The following is a 19,681-nucleotide window of genomic DNA, read 5'->3' on the forward strand; positions in this document are numbered from 1 at the left end:
GAGGTCGGAGATAACTCACCTCCTCTACGACCAACCGTGGCAACTCCCTCTACGAGTGGATCTCCTCACTCAAGCAGGTCGGGAGATTTTTCACCCTCGCCCCCAGGACCTAGACCTATGGGTTTGGCCCGTGAGAGGGTGATGTTGTCCGACGTAGGCCTCCCTCCGAATGTCATAGCCACAATTCAGAGGGCAAGGGCTCCATCAACAAGGGCCCGCTATGACACGGCATGGCACGTCTTTGAGCAGTGGTGCTCAACACGGCCTACCCAAGTGGTCCCCTACCAAGCGTCAGTAGTGGACATTTTGACCTTCCTACAAGAGTTCCTAGACAGGGGACTAGGTCTCTCCTCGGTCAAAAACAACTTGGCAGCAATCTCAGTCTGCCATGTGGGGTTCGAAAACGAGACGGTATGGAAACACCCTCTAGTTAGGCAGTTCGTTAAGGGCGTACGAAGGGAACACAGGGTCAACAGATCCCTGGTCCCCTCCTGGGATCTAACCCTAGTCCTGGAGGCCTTAACCAAGGATCCCTTCGAACCACTGACGACAGTTAGTTTGAAGAACCTGACACTGAAGGTAGCCCTCCTAGTTGCCTTGACAACTGCTAAAAGGGTCAGCGACCTACACGCCCTCTCGACCTCGCCAGAGTGCATGAGGTTCGATGACAGGTCAACCAAGGTCACTATCAAACCCAACCCAGCCTTCATCCCCAAGAACGCTCTCTCCGTGTGCGTTCCAGTGGACCTACAGGCTTTCCACCCCCCTCCTTTTGCTTCTAACGAAGACAGGAGGTTAAACTGTCTCTGTCCAGTGAGAGCTTTACGAGCATACGTGGACAGGACGGCCCCCTTCAGGATAGGGAATCAACTATTCGTATCCTGGGGTACCAGGACCAAAGGAAAGCCTGTCACAACGGTCAGCATCTCCAATTGGATAGTGCAGACCATCCGCCTGGCTTATACTAGTCAGGGAGTGGAGCCCCCACAAGCGCTGAGGGCTCACTCCACAAGAGGCATGGCAGCATCCTGGGCACTCTGTAAGGGTGTCCCAATCCAAGAGGTCTGTACCGCAGCAAGCTGGTCCTCTCCCTCAACATTTGCCACATACTATAACCTAGACGTGGCAGCGCCCTCTGTGGCGCACGCAGTGTTGGGGGCTGCCGCACCATAATGGACCTATTAGGCCATTAAACCATGTGTAATCACATAAGTCTAGATGCCCTGGATATACCAGGCCTACATGAAGCATCTACACTGAGAATGTATATCAGCCCGAGGCTACTACCATTCTCCACCGGGACCGGGCTATCAACCAGAGGTTGCCCAGCCCTCATTAGGTTACCTTATATAGCCCTGAACACACTTGACTAATTTCAAGACACGGGAGTTCATAAGGTCCCATAGAGTGAAGTATTTCGTGAACGAATACTTAACAAAACGAAGAGGTTTCTTTAGAAACCAAGGTTTTGTAAGTAGAGTGAGCGAAATACTTCACTCGAAACACCCTTCTGTCTTGGCCCGGCAGAAGGAAAAGTGTTCGAATGAGCGCGCTGTGACGTAGAGGCAGCCTAGATGCTTCGAGAAGCAGGGCATCTACGTCATCGCTCTTAAACCCACAGGCCATATTTTAGGAGCATATGGCTGTGGGAGTTCATGAATGAAGTTTCTGCCCTTTTGCTCCGCAAAGGGAAACATCCCATAGAGTGAAGTATTTCGCTCACTCTACTTACAAAACCTTGGTTTCTAAAGAAACCTCTTCGTTTTTGGTAGATCAAGTCAGCATCATTAACCTCCGAATCCGTACAGATAGTGGAGGATATTAAGTCAATATTTCATGAGAATCGTTCACATATGGTACAAGCACCAAAATTGGCACACGAGTGCTTCGGAACCTACTCTCTCAGAAAAGTACGTTGTCCACTTGAAAAAACAAAATGGACACCATTTTTCAAGATGGCCGCCAAATGAAAAAGGCCTTTTGTGGCGGTTCTGGACAACCGTGGGTCCGACCGACTCGAGACCGGGCACTGCACTCCCTGTGGGTGTGTGGAACGTGTGTGTCAAATTTGAAGTCGGTGGGGCGAACGGTTCTCGAGTTACGTGGATTACAGACGTACACACACACAGAATTTGTGCAATTAGCAGATCATTGGAACGGTTGTTCGCTTGGTGATACAAGCGTGACATTTGCCGTGAACATTCCTTTGGTCAACTCTTTAACTTTTTAAACCGAGCCATCCAAAAATCCAATATGGCGGTGATATTTCAAGATGGCCACCAAAATTAGACTGGTTTTGCATTTCAGCATATATTTGGCTATACCTTTGTGATGTACTGTACCATACTACTGTATAATACTGTACGGCACTGTAGGGCATCATACTGTACCATACTGTACTGTACAGTACAGTACAGTACAGTACAGTACAGTGTACCGTACCATACCGTACCTTACTGTATGGTATCATACTGTACCATATTGTACCGTACTGTACTGTACTGTACCATACTGCATGGTACCATACTGTACCGTACTGTACCTTACTGTATGGTATCATACTGTACCGTACTGTACTGTACTGTACTGTACTGTACTGTACTGTACTGTACTGTACTGTACCGTACTGCATGGTACCATACTGTACCGTACTGTACTTTACTGTACTGTACCGTACCGTACTGTACTGTACTGTACGGCATCATACTGTACTGTACCATACTTTATGGTATCATACTGTACCATGCCGTACCGCACGTTACTGTACCGTACTGTACTTTACCATACTGTACTGTAACATACTATAGTGTACTGTACAGTACCGTGTGTGTGTGTGTGTGTGTGTGTGTGTGTGTGTGTGTGTGTGTGTGTGTGTGTGTGTGTGTGTGTGTGTGTGTGTGTGTGTGTGTGTGTGTGTGTGTGTGTGTGTGTGTGCACGTGCAGGGAAAAGGGGAGGGGTCGGTTAATGTAATTTGTGTCACAGTGAAATGTTGTGCAATAACAGTATGTCATACAAAAGCAATATTTGTACAGTAAATATGACATGGATGCAATGTAGTGCAGATGGATTTCTGTGGCATGCATCATTTTTTGTGCATAGAGAGATGTGTGCTAACGGAGTGATTTGGTAGGAGAAATCGGACGGATAAACGGACATATTGCTTTGCATCCCCTATAGTAGTAGGATCTAGGATGAGCATCAAAACTATATATTTTAAATACTTTTCATTAGCACATGCTTGAATTTTACATTCCATAGGGCTGGACCACACATGGACCCCATTTGGTTTTGTTTTCTGCATCTTCCTCTGACCTTCATGTCATCTCTCACAGCATCCTTAAACCTCGTCTTTGGCCATCCTCTTACCTGGCAGCTACATCTTCAGCATCCTTCTCCCAATGTACCCTCATCCCTCCTTTTCACATGTCTAAACCATCTCAACCTCACCTCTCTTGCTTTATCCCCAAACCTTCTAACCTGGGCTGATCCTCTAATTCAGTCATTTCTGATAAAGTCCTTCCTTTTCACTCCTAATGAGAACCATAGCATCCTTAATTCTGCCACCCCCAGCTGTGCCTCCTTTTCATCAGTGCCACCGTTTCCAACCGTACGGCATGGCTGGTCTCACTACCATCGTATACATCTTCCCTCTCACTGGTAGCCTTCTGTCACAAATATTTCCTGACCCATACTATGTCCCATATTCTCAATACATTGGCTTCTCTTGCTAGAACATTTCCATCTCTATACTCACCTTAACCTGTTACACTACTGTCTACTGTCTGGTCAATTGGTACAAATCATTTTCTCCCTCCCTCACCATCTCTCTTTGCACTTAAATCTCAAATAGCCCTGACCACTTCTTAGCCCACACCACCTGACATCACATCTCTCTCTTCTTACACATCATCTAAAAAAACCCCAATGGGCATTGCCCATTGACATATATTCAAGTCTGTGTGTGTCTGTACATCTGTAATCCACATAACCCGAGAACCGTTCGCCCCACCGACTTCAAATTCGACACACACGTTCCACACACCCACAGGGAGTGCAGTGCCCGGTCTCGAGTCGGTCGGACCCACGGTTGTCCAGAACCGCCACAAAAGGCCCTTTTCATTTGGCGGCCATCTTGAAAAATGGTGGCCATTTAGTTTTATCAAGTGGACAACGTACTTTTCTGAGAGAGTAGGTTCTGAAGCACTTGTGTACCAAATTTGGTGCTTGTACCATAAAGTGAACGATCATGTCATTAATATCCTCCACTAAGAGTGCGTCCCTGTCTCTTCAGAGCATAGACAACATCCATGGCGGTCACGGTCTTTCTCTTGGCGTGCTCGGTGTAGGTGACAGCGTCACGGATTACGTTCTCCAGGAACACCTTGAGGGCACCGCGGGTCTCCTCGTAGATCAAACCGGAGATACGCTTCACGCCGCCATGGCGAGCCAGACGGCGGATAGCGGGCTTGGTGATTCCCTGGATGTTATCACGAAGCACCTTGCGATGACGCTTGGCGCCTCCTTTTCCTTCCTCCTTTTCGCTTTATATATATACTTTATTGAAAATTATTCAGGGTTTACAGTTTATGCAAAATTACAAATACACATAAGTTACAAAAATATAAATATATATAAATCAATGCATTTCAATACAAAAGTGTTTTTTTTTTTTTTCTTTTTTTTACAATGTTAGTATAGGTGCCATGGTGTCAGTTTCTTTTTTCGTGCGTCAAGAGTTCTTTGTCTTTTTAGTTCTGTTTGGATTTGTTTGAAGACCACCTCTCCCGAGATGGCCTCCTGGTGAATTACCATGGCACACCTGGTTTTCCACAGTTTGTTTACAACAGTGCAAATTACATACCAGTAAAAATCTTGTTCCACAGCAGACATTCTTTCCTCGAACACCCCATACATGGCAGCATTATAGTTGATCTTAAGTTTAAAACCAATTTGTGGCATTTTCCCCCATACAAAGCTAGACCTTTGGCAGTCCACTAGCAGGTGCTCAATTGTCTCGTCTGCACCACAATTTAAAATTGGGCATTTAATGGTTCTAACGAAGCAGCTCCATTTTACAACTGCTCGTACAGCTAGTCTTCTCACGGAGACCAGCCACATGACGTCTCTGTTCTTTTCAGAGATATTTTTACTACTAATATTTTTAATATACACCCGCTTTTGATTTTCATCCAGATATTTGTAGGGAAAAATGCCACCATATAAGTCATCACATATCTTACCATATATACATTTACTAGTCATATCAGTCCAGTCAATATTTAAATGTGCAGAGTTTGACATCAAATCACCGTACATCTTTAAAATACGGAAAAGAGCTTCTTGCCCGACCCTTCTTTTTGGTCCAGCTCAGAGCCTCCCCTATATCCACATAGCCCTCCTTTTAAAGCCAGCTGCTACATTTTTACAAAAATAAATTTTCAGTTTAAGTCCTAAATCCACAGCCCCAAGGCCTCCATTATTTCTACTCTTATATAATAAGTTTCTCTTTGTAACTTCCCTAGTGGTTCCCCATAAGAAATTGACTAGTGTTTTATTTATGTATTTCAGTGTCTGGTCCTTGGGAGGAAAAATAGTCGCCAAAAATAGCAGTCTTGCCAAGACATATGTCTTAATAATTATAATCTTTGTTCTATAACAGCAAGATTTGTTTTCCCATTTTTCTAAGTCCTCCTTTATTTCTTTATCCTTATTATCCCAGTTCTTTTCATAACTGCCATTATTACTAAACTTTACCCCGAGGACTGTCATTGTTTCCGTGTCCTTTATATTTAGATTTGGCTTTGCCTCACCCCTCCCGAACCAGACACCTTCAGTTTTATCATGGTTTAATCTGGAACCTGAGATCTCTTCGTAAAGTGCCAAGTGCTCATGAACAATGTCTAATTCATTCTTGTTTTTAATTATGATGGTGATATCGTCAGCATAGGCCAAAACAACGACCCTCACTCCACCACTAGTTTTTATACCTGTGAGTCTTTTATCATTCTTGATCTTGTTCAATAACGGATTAATAGCTAAAATATAAAGTGCAGCGGACAGGGGGCACCCTTGTTTTACACCCCTCTTAATTTCAAATGTCTCTGTTAGAACACCATTTACATTAACTTGCACTGTGGACTGGGCGTACAACAATTTGATCAAATTAATAAAATCATGATGAAAGCCGTATACCTTTAAGACCTCCCACAAATACTCTCTGGATATAAAATCAAAAGCCTTTTTTTGATCTAAGCTTATAATAAAGAAACCCTCATTTGTATACCCACTTGTTATATCCCTTAAAATACCCAAGTTATCCCACATCAACCTTCCCTTAATAGCACATGTCTGTTCTTCTGTTCTGTACTTCTACAAGTTTTTCCAAGTCTGTATTTAATCGATTAAATATTATTTTTGCAAGTATTTTATAGTCAACATTCATTAATGTAACATGTCTCCAATTATCTAAGTTATATGATGACCCTTTTTTATATATAAGCGATATAACACCATGGTAGAAGGATGAATGCATTTTGCCTTCCTTGATCCCATCATTATATACAGAGGTTAGCATATGTACTAATTAGTTTGTGCAGGAGAGATATAACTCATTAGGCAGGCCATCGGGGCCTGGGGATTTACCCTTACTCAACTGGACAATTGCGTCCCTCACCTCCTGATTGGTGATTTCCCCACCCGTAGAGTTACGGCCAACCTCCCTCAAATCAACGGAATCAAGGAAAGCATGCAATTTATATTCATCAATCGTAGTTTTCTGGTACATTTTTTCACAAAGCTTCCTAACAGTTTCTCTTTTCATCCTCTCATCTTCTACCATATCACCATTTTCATTTAAAATCGCGCTGACATGTTTACTTTGGAGTTTCTTTTTATGCATATTTATAAGACAAAGTGCATTGCTGGACGCATTTGTGTCACCCATGCCTGCCTGTAGGCGGAGGCCCTGGGAGACATCATTTAATTTGGCCAATTCAGATTCCATTTCAGTTAGTTTATCATTATCCTCATCAGTTTTATTTGCCTATTTTTAGATTTATTTCCTCGCCCTGACATTTTTAGTTCAGCTGTAGTTGCAGTTAGAAAACTGAGTGATTTGAGAGCTCAGAGCCTTGCCTTTTTATGTGTGATCTGAGGACGTAAGGGAGGACAGGCACGCACAGAGAGAGCTTCGTGGGCGTTGCCAATGTGCACCCTCCCCCCACCCACACTCCTCCCCGTGTTCACGTCACCCATTTGTTTTTACAGTAATTGCTATTCAACTGTTTAATCATATAATTGCTGTTGTTTTTTGTCAATATTTTTGCCACTCCAATATTGCTTTCCCTGTTTTTATTGGCATTATTCTGCTTCTTTTTAACTCCCTAATAAAGTTGATTTTACATGTTGCTTCTTCTTGCACCTCATGTGTAAAGTATATTTGGGTACTCATTACTCAGAAAAGCGCTACATAAGTTTGAGATATCATTATTAAATATTAAATAATATCATTATTATCATGCAAGAGCCTGATACAATACTTTATATGTAAACATTTGTAAAAAGCCTTGGAAGGCATAAATAACATTCCATGACTTATTTTCCTATGCTTTAGGGTAGGCCTACTCTCGATAATGTAGGCCTTTATGATTTGGAACTAATGTCAATTGTCCACTATTCAATGTTGATTTGAACCAAACTGATTCATGGTTTAGCAAAATTAGGTGTGAAGAGAAATGCCGGATTAGAACTGAATTGGTGGTGTTTGACTAACACATGTGGAATGGGTTAATTGGTCTGGACACGAAAATAAAATATTAATTCATTCATTCACACAGGTATAAACTGCCTGGTGCTCACATGATCATCATTATAGTGAAGATAGGATACTCTTATAAAATAATGTGGTTGGCTCTTAAAAGAGCCTTTTGTGGGTATAAAATAGAGCAGACGGTTTACTTCTTTTTGGGCGCTGCCTTCTTTGCTGCTTTGGGTTTGGCAACCTTCTTGGCTGGAGCCTTCTTGGCTGCTGCGGGCTTCTTAGCCACTTTCTTGGGGCTCTTGGTGGCCTTCTTCGGGCTTTTAGCTACTACTTTCTTGGCGGCAGGCTTCTTGGCTTTCTTGGGCGATTTCTTGGCGGCTACAGGCTTCTTTGCTGCCGCCTTCTTAGGTGATTTCTTAGCCGCTGCGGGTTTCTTGGCTGCAGCGGGCTTCTTTGCTTTGACTGCTTTCTTAGCAGCAGGTTTCTTTACCTTAACTGCTTCTGCCTTGTTAATCTTGAAGGAGCCAGACGCGCCGGTGCCTTTGAGCTGGACCAGGGTGCCTTTGGTGACCAGGCTCTTGACGGCGGTCTTTACGCGGACCTTGTTCTTCTCCACATCGTAGCCGCCGGCAGCCAGAGCCTTCTTGACCGCAGCGAGAGAGACACCGCTCCGCTCCTTGGAGGCGGACACGGCCTCGACGACCAGCTCAGCGACACTGGGGCCGGTCTTCTTGGGTCGGGGTGCTGCCTTCTTCTTGGAGGCCTTGGCCGGAGCTGGTGCTGGAGCGACTTCTGCCATTATTCTCTCGGATAGTAGATTGCTGTTCCTTCTCGAAAGTAAACTCCCACAGTGTGATGCTGAACGCTCTGAAGGGGCTGGACTTAAACACCACACGAGAACCATGTAGACTCAACACACACAGCAGCTCTACTGTAGTATCTTAATGTGACACTTTTGTGTTTTCTCCTCGATTAAAACATCATGTAACTATCTACTGGGTATATTATGTAATGCAACAAAGAGCTGACCAGTTAACACACATGCTCCTTTTTTACATTAATACATCTGAGATTAAAACGGCACTCTAGTTTTTAAGTTATATGATAAAAACACCAGCCTTCCACAGTCCGACACCATCGTTTACTAGATCATTTGACTTCTAAAACATTTTAAACTAGAAAAAGTGCCCTTCCGGGCACAGGTCTCCACCAGGTTATCCACAGATCCGTGCAGTTAGAGGTAAAAACACTTTTCGGCCAGTTATAGCGCCACCTTGAGGCTGAGTTGAAATTGTTCATGTGGCATTTCGTCCTCGGCCTAGTGGGAATGTGGGTGCACAATTTCACGGAAATCACGCGATGTGTTCATGATTTGCAGCATTTTGTTTGAAACTGAGCACTCCTGTGAACTTTGGAAGCCAATCTTAACCAATCAGGATGGAGTCTGATAAATCTGAAAGACCCGTTTCGTTGAATGGCTCTAGAGAGACTGTGTACCAATTTGCGTGATGTTTGGACAAAATCTGTAGGTGTACTGTGCAAAAACTTGTTTTGCACAAAGCGGCCTCCTGGTGGCGCTATAACAGGCCGTTCTGGAAAGTTTGGGGCAGAGGTTCATGGTTGGCATCCAGGGAGTGTGTGTGCAAAATATGGCATCGACCGGGTTAACGGTGGCCGAGATTAGCTGTTCACGGACACACGGACACACGGACGGACGGACGGACGGACGGACACGCGGACGGACGGAGTGCAAAACATACTCTCCCCACATGCCTTCGGCCTGGTGGAGACAACTACGATAAATGAGCAATGATACTCAAACTCGTCTTAGCAGACATGCATGGCGACGCAACAACATAAACTATACTTTTGTTTTGTCTTCCGTTTTCCTACAAACAGAAGGTTTTCTGACACAAGTAAACACACTCCAGTTGAGAACAGCATGGTGGAGTTGATACCAACTTCCAATGACAGAGGTTGTAACACTTGGTCAATTTGTGGTCAAAAACATATTGGTATCAAAATACAGAAAACGACACGTGTTTTCATCTTCAATCAACTGCATGTAATTGTGCATGTAGGCTATATGTATTTGGTTATGGCACACATACACTTTCACTGATATGCCTACACTCCTTCCATGCATTACCACTAACAATAATGTGATGATGTAGGCAGACAAATGTGACTTTGGAACATGATGTTGTATTTTGGCATGAATTACTTAACTTAAACTGGTGTACAGTAGACTATACCTTTGTATTAATACAAAAGTATTTGTTGTAGTGTCACATTATTGACAACATGGAGACTAGAATGTATTTTATGGACACTACTTCATATGTATTCTTTTCAGAGCCACCCACACTTTCAATATTTATTCAGATAAGTTTCATGATCAATGAGGCCAGAACTACTTATATGTAACCCATTCTCAACAGTGATAGTAGTAATGGATGACTTCATGACAGAGGTGGCAGTGCATATTTAGGTGAGGCGACTTTGAGACAAGCTTGGTTATGGTCATGGAGCCTCACACAGCTGGACTCAAGTTAACATTATGGAATGAATGCAGTGATGTGCCAGATCAAACTCTTTTCTTTCTCCAGTATTGTGCCAGTTCAACATAAAATGAGTCTGAAAGGTTGTGATTATTTGGGTCAGGATGTACTTTTCCCCCCTAGCAATGCTGATAAACAGCACCAACATCACTTTAACCATATACCAAATTGTTTTAAGAAAAGCAGATCTACACAATCACACATAGTCACAGACTTGCAGTGTTGTTGTTTTTTGAGGGGATGTCAAAGACTTTGGTGTGCATGTGTAAACACAAACTTTGTCCTAACACAAACATGAAATGTCATTGACAATGAATGGCCAGTTTTACATCATTGTCCCAATACAAACATGAAATGCCATTGACAATGAATGGCCAGTTCTGAGTGTTTGTGTTGAAGACGAGGACATGAATTGTGATTGGCCAGAATGAGATGATGTATGATGATAAGAGTGCCCCTCACTTCACACGGGTGTGATTTTTGAGCCCCTCCTATAAACAGCTTTTGTCCACGTCTCATATTTCATTCGGAATTAATTCATTCCAGTCATCAGAATAAAAATGCTCATGTAAACACCTTGATTGGAATAATATTCCATTCCGGTATAGATCACCACACTTAATTCTTAGTTTAGTAGACTATAGTGCTTTATGCCCATGTAGAAATGCACTATTTTACCCATTCGAAAAATACAAATACACCAGTTATTTTTTCCCCATAATAAAATGCGCTTTTGCAAACCCATCAGCGAATTGCCATTGCCAATTTCAGTGTATGGAATCTATGTTTTTTAGTTATGGGTGGAGGCCGTGTGTGGTTGCAGGGACTGTACTTATTTTTTTATTTGATCAGATAACAGCCGTTAGTGTTTCTCGGTTATTCATTTCTTAAGGTATAACGGTTATGGGATCTCTCTATAATCCAGTTATATTCCGAATGAAGTTTGGTCAATTGAGGATAGGAATACTTGTTTAGTTTTTTGTGCATGTAACTGCCAGTGTAGACTGATTTTAAAGTACTTATTGCGTAAAATAGTATGCCTCGGGAATGTATACATGTAGGGGAATAACATATTTAAATAACACATTCGGTGGCTCTTAAAAGAGCCGTTTTAGGGTTGTGACAGTGACGGATTTGTTTAAGCACGTTCTCCACGGATACGACGGGCCAGCTGGATGTCTTTGGGCATGATGGTCACCCTCTTGGCGTGAATGGCGCACAAGTTGGTGTCCTCAAACAGACCGACCAGATAAGCCTCGGCCGACTCCTGGAGAGCCATGATGGCGGAGCTCTGGAAGCGCAGGTCGGTCTTGAAGTCCTGGGCGATCTCCCGCACCAGGCGCTGGAAGGGCAGCTTGCGGATGAGCAGCTCGGTGGATTTCTGGTAACGACGGATCTCCCTCAGAGCCACTGTACCGGGACGGTAACGGTGAGGCTTCTTCACTCCACCGGTTGCCGGCGCGCTCTTACGAGCTGCCTTGGTGGCGAGCTGCTTTCAGGGCGCTTTGCCGCCGGTAGATTTACGAGCTGTCTGCTTAGTTCTTGCCATAGCTTCTTCTATTAAAGCTGAGTAGTAGAATATTTTTCTAAGAGTAAACTACTGCCTTTTATTAGCGCCTCGGAGACGCCGTCGTCCTCTGATTAGTCAGTGGTCAGGAACCTCCTTGTTTGGGGAGGTACCATGCATCACTGGCACCGATTGGAGGGAAACTTTTACAAACGTTGCTGCTTTAATAGCTAATAAATACTATGGAATAGTAGTTTCCACTGCATATCGAAAATAATAAAATGCATCGCTCTATCTTGTATGACACAGCGCAAATAAATAAATAAATCTACAAATTAAAAACAATGGGGACATATCTTGTCTTACTCTTAATACATAATTAACACTCACAACATATGAATGTGGTCAAACTTTGGACACTTGTGTGCTTTTGACACACATAAGTGATGATGATGATGAACTAAAATGTGCCTTGCACTTGAATGCAGCAGTTTGCTCCCTTTTTGCAACAACGTGTTTAAAGAGAGAAAAAATGGCAAGAACCAAGCAGACCCCACCCCACCTAAAGCTGACTGCCTGCCGCCCTAAACTGCATCATTATTAGCATAATTAAACGCCAATTGTATGTACATACTTTATGTAAATTTAGCCTAGACTACATTTAGTGTCATATTGCATGGATAATATTTTATCCCACTTGCTCTGAGAGACGTGTGGTCAAGAACCTCCGTCTTTGGGAAGAGTCAGAGTTTTGACTGGGAGGAACCGATCACACCCCTAGCACCCCCGCGCTCTCATCCGTCTCTATGATTGGTGGGGCGCACAGCCGCACACACAGAATGTACTACGTTGAATGTATAAAAGGTCTCGCACGCCTCTACTCCAGCATATTTCTTCGAGTGCTTATTATTCTAGAAAATAAATAAACCTAACCTACTACAAAATGAGTGGCCGAGGAAAGACCGGAGGAAAGGTCAGGCAGAAGGCTAAGACCCGCTCATCCCGTGCCGGGCTCCAGTTCCCCGTGGGTCGCGTCCACAGGCTGCTGCGTAAAGGCAACTATGCCCAGAGAGTCGGTGCCGGCGCCCCGGTCTATCTGGCGGCTGTCCTCGAGTATCTGACCGCTGAGATCCTGGAGTTGGCTGGAAACGCTGCCCGTGACAACAAGAAGAGTCGTATCATCCCCCGTCACCTCCAGCTGGCCGTTCGCAACGACGAGGAGCTCAACAAACTGCTGGGTGGAGTGACCATCGCTCAGGGCGGTGTGCTGCCCAACATTCAGGCTGTTCTGTTGCCCAAGAAGACCGAGAAAGCCGCCAAGAAATAAATCTACTTAACTCGACTGAACAAACCCCCACAAAGGCTCTTTTAAAAGCCAACCACTGTTTCTACATAAGAGTAATTTCCAATATTCTAAATGCTCACTTTTACACCTTAACTTTATATTTATCCAGATGTCTGCAATCATAACGGCACAGCGGATTATTGCCTAATTTCTTCAGTTTGAATGGGGAAAAAAGTGAAATGAACCCACACTGCTTCGTGGTAGTTAATGCATTATTTTCCCGCTCTATTCTACATGAGGTCCTAAATGTCTATGTACATTATGCTCCAAATGCTGTTCTTTAATGCTTGCATGATATCTAGTAATCAGCATGTAACCACAATATTAATACTTTAAGACGTATCTACACATGTCTGAGCACTTATTGCTGAATTTCTTCAGTTGGAATGGAAAAAGTGTAATGAACCCACACGGCTTCATTGTAGTTAATGCATTATTTCCCCGCTATATTCTACATAATGTCTAATGTACATTTATGCTCCTTATGCTGTTCGTGTAATTCTTACATGATATCTAGTAATTTTCTTTCAGCGTGTAACCACAATATTTATCTACACATGTCTGAGCACTATGGATTTACACATTAACTGGTAGTGGTTTAGCCGACATGCATTGCAATGGCCATGTTAATTATATACATATTTGGTTAAACTCTCCTTGGAAGATATGGGTGGTCCTTAAAAGGACCGTTGTGTTTAGAGCAGACAGAACAGTTTACTTGGAGCTGGTGTACTTGGTCACAGCCTTGGTGCCTTCAGACACGGCGTGCTTGGCCAGCTCACCGGGGAGCAGCAGGCGGACGGCGGTCTGAATCTCCCTGGATGAGATGGTGCGGCGCTTGTTGTAGTTAGCCAGTTTGGAGGCTTCACCGGCGATGCGCTCAAAGATGTCGTTGACGAAGGAGTTCATGATGCCCATGGCCTTGGAAGAGACACCGGTGTCAGGGTGGACCTGCTTCAGGACCTTGTAGATGTAGATGGCATAGCTCTCTTTCCTGCCCTTTCTGCGCTTCTTGCCGCCCTTCGTGGCGGTCTTGGTGACTGCGCCCTTCTTGGAGCCCTTCTTGGGCGCTGGCTTTGCTACTTCAGGCATCGTGCTTGTATTCAATAGAATAGTTCAGTTGCAGTGAAGAATGTGTAAGAGGACGATCTCGTACCACTATTTATACAGAGCCCATACAAATGAAGCGTGGGACTCCTAGCATCTGATTGGCTGATCCTGCCACAAAAAGTCTTTGTTTTCTGTATTATGTTTTCCGCTCGTGTGCTCTATTGTCCCTGTAACATTGTGAGGGTCTAAATATACTAGCCCCTTTATACATTATTAATATGTATGGTAAATGTATAATTTAAAGCCCCTTTTTATCATAATGTGTTTATGACTGCTATTGCCGCTATGACACCCACATTTCCCCATTATAAAGGTATATCTATATCTGCATATGAATTTGCCACAACTTAAGCTAACTTTACCTAACTATACAGGGAAACACTGTATTCTGAATATTGCAACGTAAGATAATGATAAACTGAGTGGGTCTCATGTCCAGGTATTTTATTACATTTACACAAGTTACAAGTCATCACAGTACATATAGCAAAGCTTGGAAATACATACAAAAATAGGCTGCTTGTCGTCATATAAATACATCACACCAAATACATTCACAGGTTTCCTTCAAAACTTTACTTGCTCTATCATATAGGCCTATGTTACTACGGGTTGTTGATATTCTATCTTTAAGATCTGTTCTAGTATTAAAATCACCGGCCAGAATTGTACATTGCCCTCCACACAAAACTTCTCTCAACTTATTAAAAAGCTGTATCTTGTCGCATCGATGCGGGGTTGTATATACATTAAGCCGCATTTTCTGTTTTCGTACTATACAGTCTAAGACAAGAAGTCGGCCTGGTATTAATTTGCGTTTCCTTTGAATAGTTACATTTTTTGTGTTAAACAAAATACCCACTGGTCACCACCAATTGAAAATTCAGACCACCCATGGGACCAGTACTCTCTGACAGTATTGACATCAGCCAGTGGGCTGTATTTTGCGTGTCTTAAGTACCATGTCTTATTACCTAACTTGAGTAAACTAAAGACCTGGGGGCGTGATCAATGCCATTTGGCTATTCTGAGTGGCCAAAGAGCATTGATCACGCCTCCAGGTCTTTAGTTTACTCAAGTTAGGTAATAAGACCTGGTACTTAAGACACGCAAAATACAGCCAGTGTCTTTAGCCGCAATTCTTGTGTAAAAATAATATCAGCTCTAATATTCTTCATTACATTCAGTTTCTCCTGTCTAGTGTATAAAAATAGTTATCAAGGATGAGAAAATAGTAGAATATCTGTACAATCAATTAACCTATTACTATACACTATAGAGTGCTGTGTCTATAGAGTACATTATGTTTATGAGGTGGTCAGACCCACGTCTAATCGTTATGCGCTGAGTGTTTTTAGGTCAAGGGGCTTAATAGCAAATTGCGCAAAGCGAAAATAATTAACATATGGACACTCCCACAATGCTAAAATATTCAGGAACGCCGTATGCCATATGTGTGTGCGTTCAACACGGGCCGATATGCCTTTCATAATACGAATGTGCGCAGAGCGAGGGCAATTTATGTATTACCCCATTGTAAAACGGATCTTCAAAATGGCACCCTGAGGGTCCCTGGACCCCACTTTGAGAACCACTGCATTAGTCGAATACATGCTTAACATTGTTTAGAATCAAGAACTGGCCATCAGTTGGCGTAGCAGCAGACAAAGAGAAAGGAGATTCCTCCCTCCCTTTCATTGAACCTGAAGGGCTGCAAGTATTAAGGAATTGGTGAATGCAGAGGAAGATGAGAATGTCTCTGTGAACAGAAGGACACTGGGTGGCCTGGGCTGTGGCTCAGCGGTTCAGGCACCTTGGCTGCTAATCCAGTCTGGCAATGTGCCTTTACTGCATGTCACCCCCGCCCCCCCCCATCTCCAGTCAGCCTACTGTCTGTCCCTCTATAAAACAAAATATTAAAAATAAATAAAGGTGAAAGCCACAAAAAACAACAATGTTATCTATAGTCTCTCTAAATCTCTGAATGAATTAGTGAATAATGAAAAGTGATTTTTTTCCTAAAATTTGTAAGAAATGTAGACATAGGCTAACATTTAGATGTGGCGGCCATCTTGAAATAGCACCGCCATATTGGATTCTTGGATGGCTCGGTTAAAAAAGTTAAAGAGGTGACCCAGAGGCATGTTCATGCCAAATGTCACGCTTGTATCACCAAGCGAACAACCGTTCCAATGATCTTCTATTTTTCACGATTTTTGTGTGCGTGTGTACATCTGTAATCCACGTAACCCGAGAACCGTTCGCCCCACCGACTTCAAATTCGACACACACGTTCCACACACCCACAGGGAGTGCAGTGCCCGGTCTCGAGTCGGCCGCACCCACGGTTGTCCAGAACTGCCACAAAAGGCCTTTTTTATTTGGCGGCCATCTTGAAAAATGACCGCCATATTGGTTTTTTCGCTGGCTCGGTTAAAAAAAGTTAAAGAGGTGACCCAGAGGCATGTTCATGCCAAATTTCACGCTTGTATAACCTTGTGAAAGATTCTCTCACAATATGGCTCTAGCCACTTCAGTATGAAAAATAACAAAAATAACAAAAAAATAAAAAATAATAATATAAAGAATAAAAATATATATTAAAAAAATAACAAAAAAATAAAAAAAACTATCTATCTATCCATCTATAATGGTGAATTTTTTCCTAAATTTTTTAAGAAATGTAGACATAGGCTAACATTTAGATGTGGCGGCCATCTTGAAATAGCACCGCCATATTGGATTCTTGGATGGCTCGGTTAAAAAAGTTAAAGAGGTGACCCAGAGAAATGTTCATGCCAAATTTCACGCTTGTATCACCAAGCGAACAACCGTTCCAATGATCTTCTATATTTCACGATTTTTGTGTGCGTGTGTACATCTGTAATCCACGTAACCCGAGAACCGTTCGCCCCACCGACTTCAAATTCGACACACACGTTCCACACACCCACAGGGAGTGCAGTGCCCGGTCTCGAGTCGGCCGCACCCACGGTTGTCCAGAACCGCCACAAAAGTTTTCTTTTATTTGGCGGCCATCTTGAAAAATGACCGCCATTTTGGAATTTGCGTTGGCTCGGTTTAAAAAATTAAAGAGGTGACCCAGAGGCATGTTCATGCCAAATTTCACGCTTGTATCACCGAGTGAAAGATTGTTCCTATTATCTGCTGTACTAATCTAGAGGTGGGGGGGTATAAAACGTATGTGTGCAGGATTAGTATCACTATAGTCACTGCCTGTCAGGATGAAGACCATCAGCGGAGCTTTGCTGCTCTTCCTCTTCTGTGTGTGTGAGGCTGGGACCGACATTCACTGTGAGCTGAGCATCGACCACCATCAGAACCCAGAAGAACATGAGAACCCACAACCTGAGAACCCATGTCCAGTGGGGACTACCACTCCAGAGCCACACAGTAGGGATGATCCAGACTTCAATAATGCTTGTGCAAAACTCCATGTAACCACGTGACCCGTTAACCATTTTGCTATTAGTAAAGTAAATTGGACAAAGTATTTTGAATTGTACACAATAATAATAGGCCGCCCCTTTTTTGTCTTTGAAAGTGTATTTAATTGTATTATTATTATTATTACATTTTCACAATCTGATAGGCCCGCTACCTTCTAATGTTTTGATAATTTGTGCGACAGATGCAGTATGCATATGACAGTATAGAGTGAACAGGTAATGTCATTGTGAAAATATAATAATGAAATGATTGAACGACAGAACTAGTGTACTGTGTGATAGCGTGCTGCTTGCTTATATATGTTATGGATATACTGTTGACATTTACAACTTTGTCAACAAAAAATACTTATACACGCAGAAATAAATTGGATTAAACAGTGCTGCCGGGCGGGTCTTTGTGCAACCGCTCCGGCATTGGAAATACATAAGCAGTAAAACGTTCTTTATATTTTCGTAACTTGAGGAGAGGCTGGTCTGTATTTCATGCGAGCACAGGAAGAGAAGAGTAGCAGAGCTCTAATGAAGGCCTTAGAGCTCTGGACTAGAGCTAGCCACTCCTTTACCCAGCTTTGTGTGTATAGCACATAGTGACAATTCCATTGGCTGAGCATGGCATGTGATGTTTGATGATTAGAGCACCACTCACTTCACACAAGTAAAGTAAAGTAAGTAAAGTGTGATTTTCTTTATTTTTTTTCTTATTTTTTTCCCAGCTGGATCTGGTCCATACCCCATCACACTTTGGGTGATGAATAGCATAGAGAACGCCCCCAATAAGACCTACTGCAAACCTTGGTTCTTCACTCAAAGCTGATTACATGCCCAAATAGTTGAGTTTGCTTATCCTGATTAAGACCTCTGCATTTGGTAAACCGTAACTTCACATGAAATAGAAAACAACAGAAAACTGACAAAACAGTGGAGAATAGAAGGCCTATATATAGACACACGGATAACAGGTGAAGACAACTGACAATCAACAGTGGGATAGGCTGGGGAACTAAAGGCTCATACATAGTCTGGATTTACGGTGGTGGGGTGACCACCGAACTACAACATGACGTCACAAGCCGCGGTGAAGAGCAAACCACCGCCACCGCTCCAGGCCTCCAGCCCTTCTCTCTGTTTTTACTCACCACCGCTCAACGTTATTTCAGCTCCGGTGGTCAGCTCACCACCGGAGCGGTGGTCACCTCACCACTGAAAATCCAGACTATGAATAGGCCTTAAGAAGCCACAGGTGGAAACACTGACAAATCAGAAGGTTAGACAAGGCAGGTACAGACAGGAAGGCACAGAACAATATCTGCAAAATGAAGGTAGACCTACAGCAGTGTAACAAAAAGGTAAACTCTTACTAGCATCAAAACATTGATGACAAAAAAAAGCTTCAAAGATTGTTTTTGTTCATTTTGAAACACCACAATGTACGATTTTAACGTGAAGACCAAAAGGAAATACTTATAGATACATGTCCCTGCACTTTCTGAACTAAATGTTAAAGGACAACTTTAGTTTTTTTCAACCAAGGTCCATGTTTTAGGTTGTTATTTAAGAAACTAAAAGGTGAGTGTTAAATTTCTTTCATTTGCTGCTTTATTTCGTTTTGGGGATTTTAGCAGTTTTTGACAGGGGGGCGGGGGCATTCGAGCATGGGGCTAAATATGAATTTTTTTATTATTTACTATAGTCCTAATAAACCCCAAGAAATTACATCTGGCCACAAAAGATCACAGGTTCTATTGAATGTGACAAACTGACATATTGAGCCTATACACACAGTATAAGCCTTCCCCCAGTAGGCTATACCTTCACATTCAGTAGATCATGTGATCTTCTGTGGCCAGATGTAATTTCCTGGGGTTTATTAGGACTATAGTAAATAATAAATAAATAAATCACCATCAAATTTGGTAAAAAAAAAT

General features: G+C 42.8%; 3 protein-coding genes and 1 pseudogene across 4 annotated transcripts; 1 reads left to right on the forward strand and 3 right to left on the reverse strand.

Annotated features, from left to right (window-relative positions):
• Nucleotides 1-7,953: 7,953 nt before the first annotated feature.
• LOC310855737 (histone H1-like) lies at nt 7,954-8,579 on the reverse strand (the record flags this gene model as incomplete). The annotated part of the gene is made up of 1 exon (XM_083760860.1): nt 7,954-8,579. Exon 1 carries the CDS (start codon nt 8,557-8,559, stop codon nt 7,954-7,956), a length of 606 nt encoding a protein of 201 aa, XP_083616986.1. The 5' UTR covers nt 8,560-8,579.
• Nucleotides 8,580-11,459: 2,880 nt separating this feature from the next.
• LOC310855743 (histone H3.2-like) lies at nt 11,460-11,870 on the reverse strand (annotated as a pseudogene). Its single transcript has one exon. The product of its transcript is annotated as a histone H3.2-like (transcript).
• A 901-nt stretch (nt 11,871-12,771) lies between these two features.
• Nucleotides 12,772-13,155, forward strand: LOC310855744 (histone H2A-like; the record flags this gene model as incomplete). The annotated part of the gene is made up of 1 exon (XM_083760866.1): nt 12,772-13,155. The coding sequence occupies one exon, from the start codon at nt 12,772-12,774 to the stop codon at nt 13,153-13,155; it is 384 nt and encodes a 127-aa protein (XP_083616992.1).
• A 732-nt stretch (nt 13,156-13,887) lies between these two features.
• LOC310855748 (histone H2B 1/2-like) lies at nt 13,888-14,265 on the reverse strand (the record flags this gene model as incomplete). The annotated part of the gene is made up of 1 exon (XM_083760870.1): nt 13,888-14,265. One exon carries the CDS (start codon nt 14,263-14,265, stop codon nt 13,888-13,890), a length of 378 nt encoding a protein of 125 aa, XP_083616996.1.
• Nucleotides 14,266-19,681: the final 5,416 nt, after the last annotated feature.

This window comes from Protomyctophum parallelum, assembly GCF_964188405.1.
Source record: "Protomyctophum parallelum genome assembly, chromosome: 3".
Classification (NCBI taxonomy): Eukaryota; Metazoa; Chordata; class Actinopteri; order Myctophiformes; family Myctophidae; genus Protomyctophum; species Protomyctophum parallelum.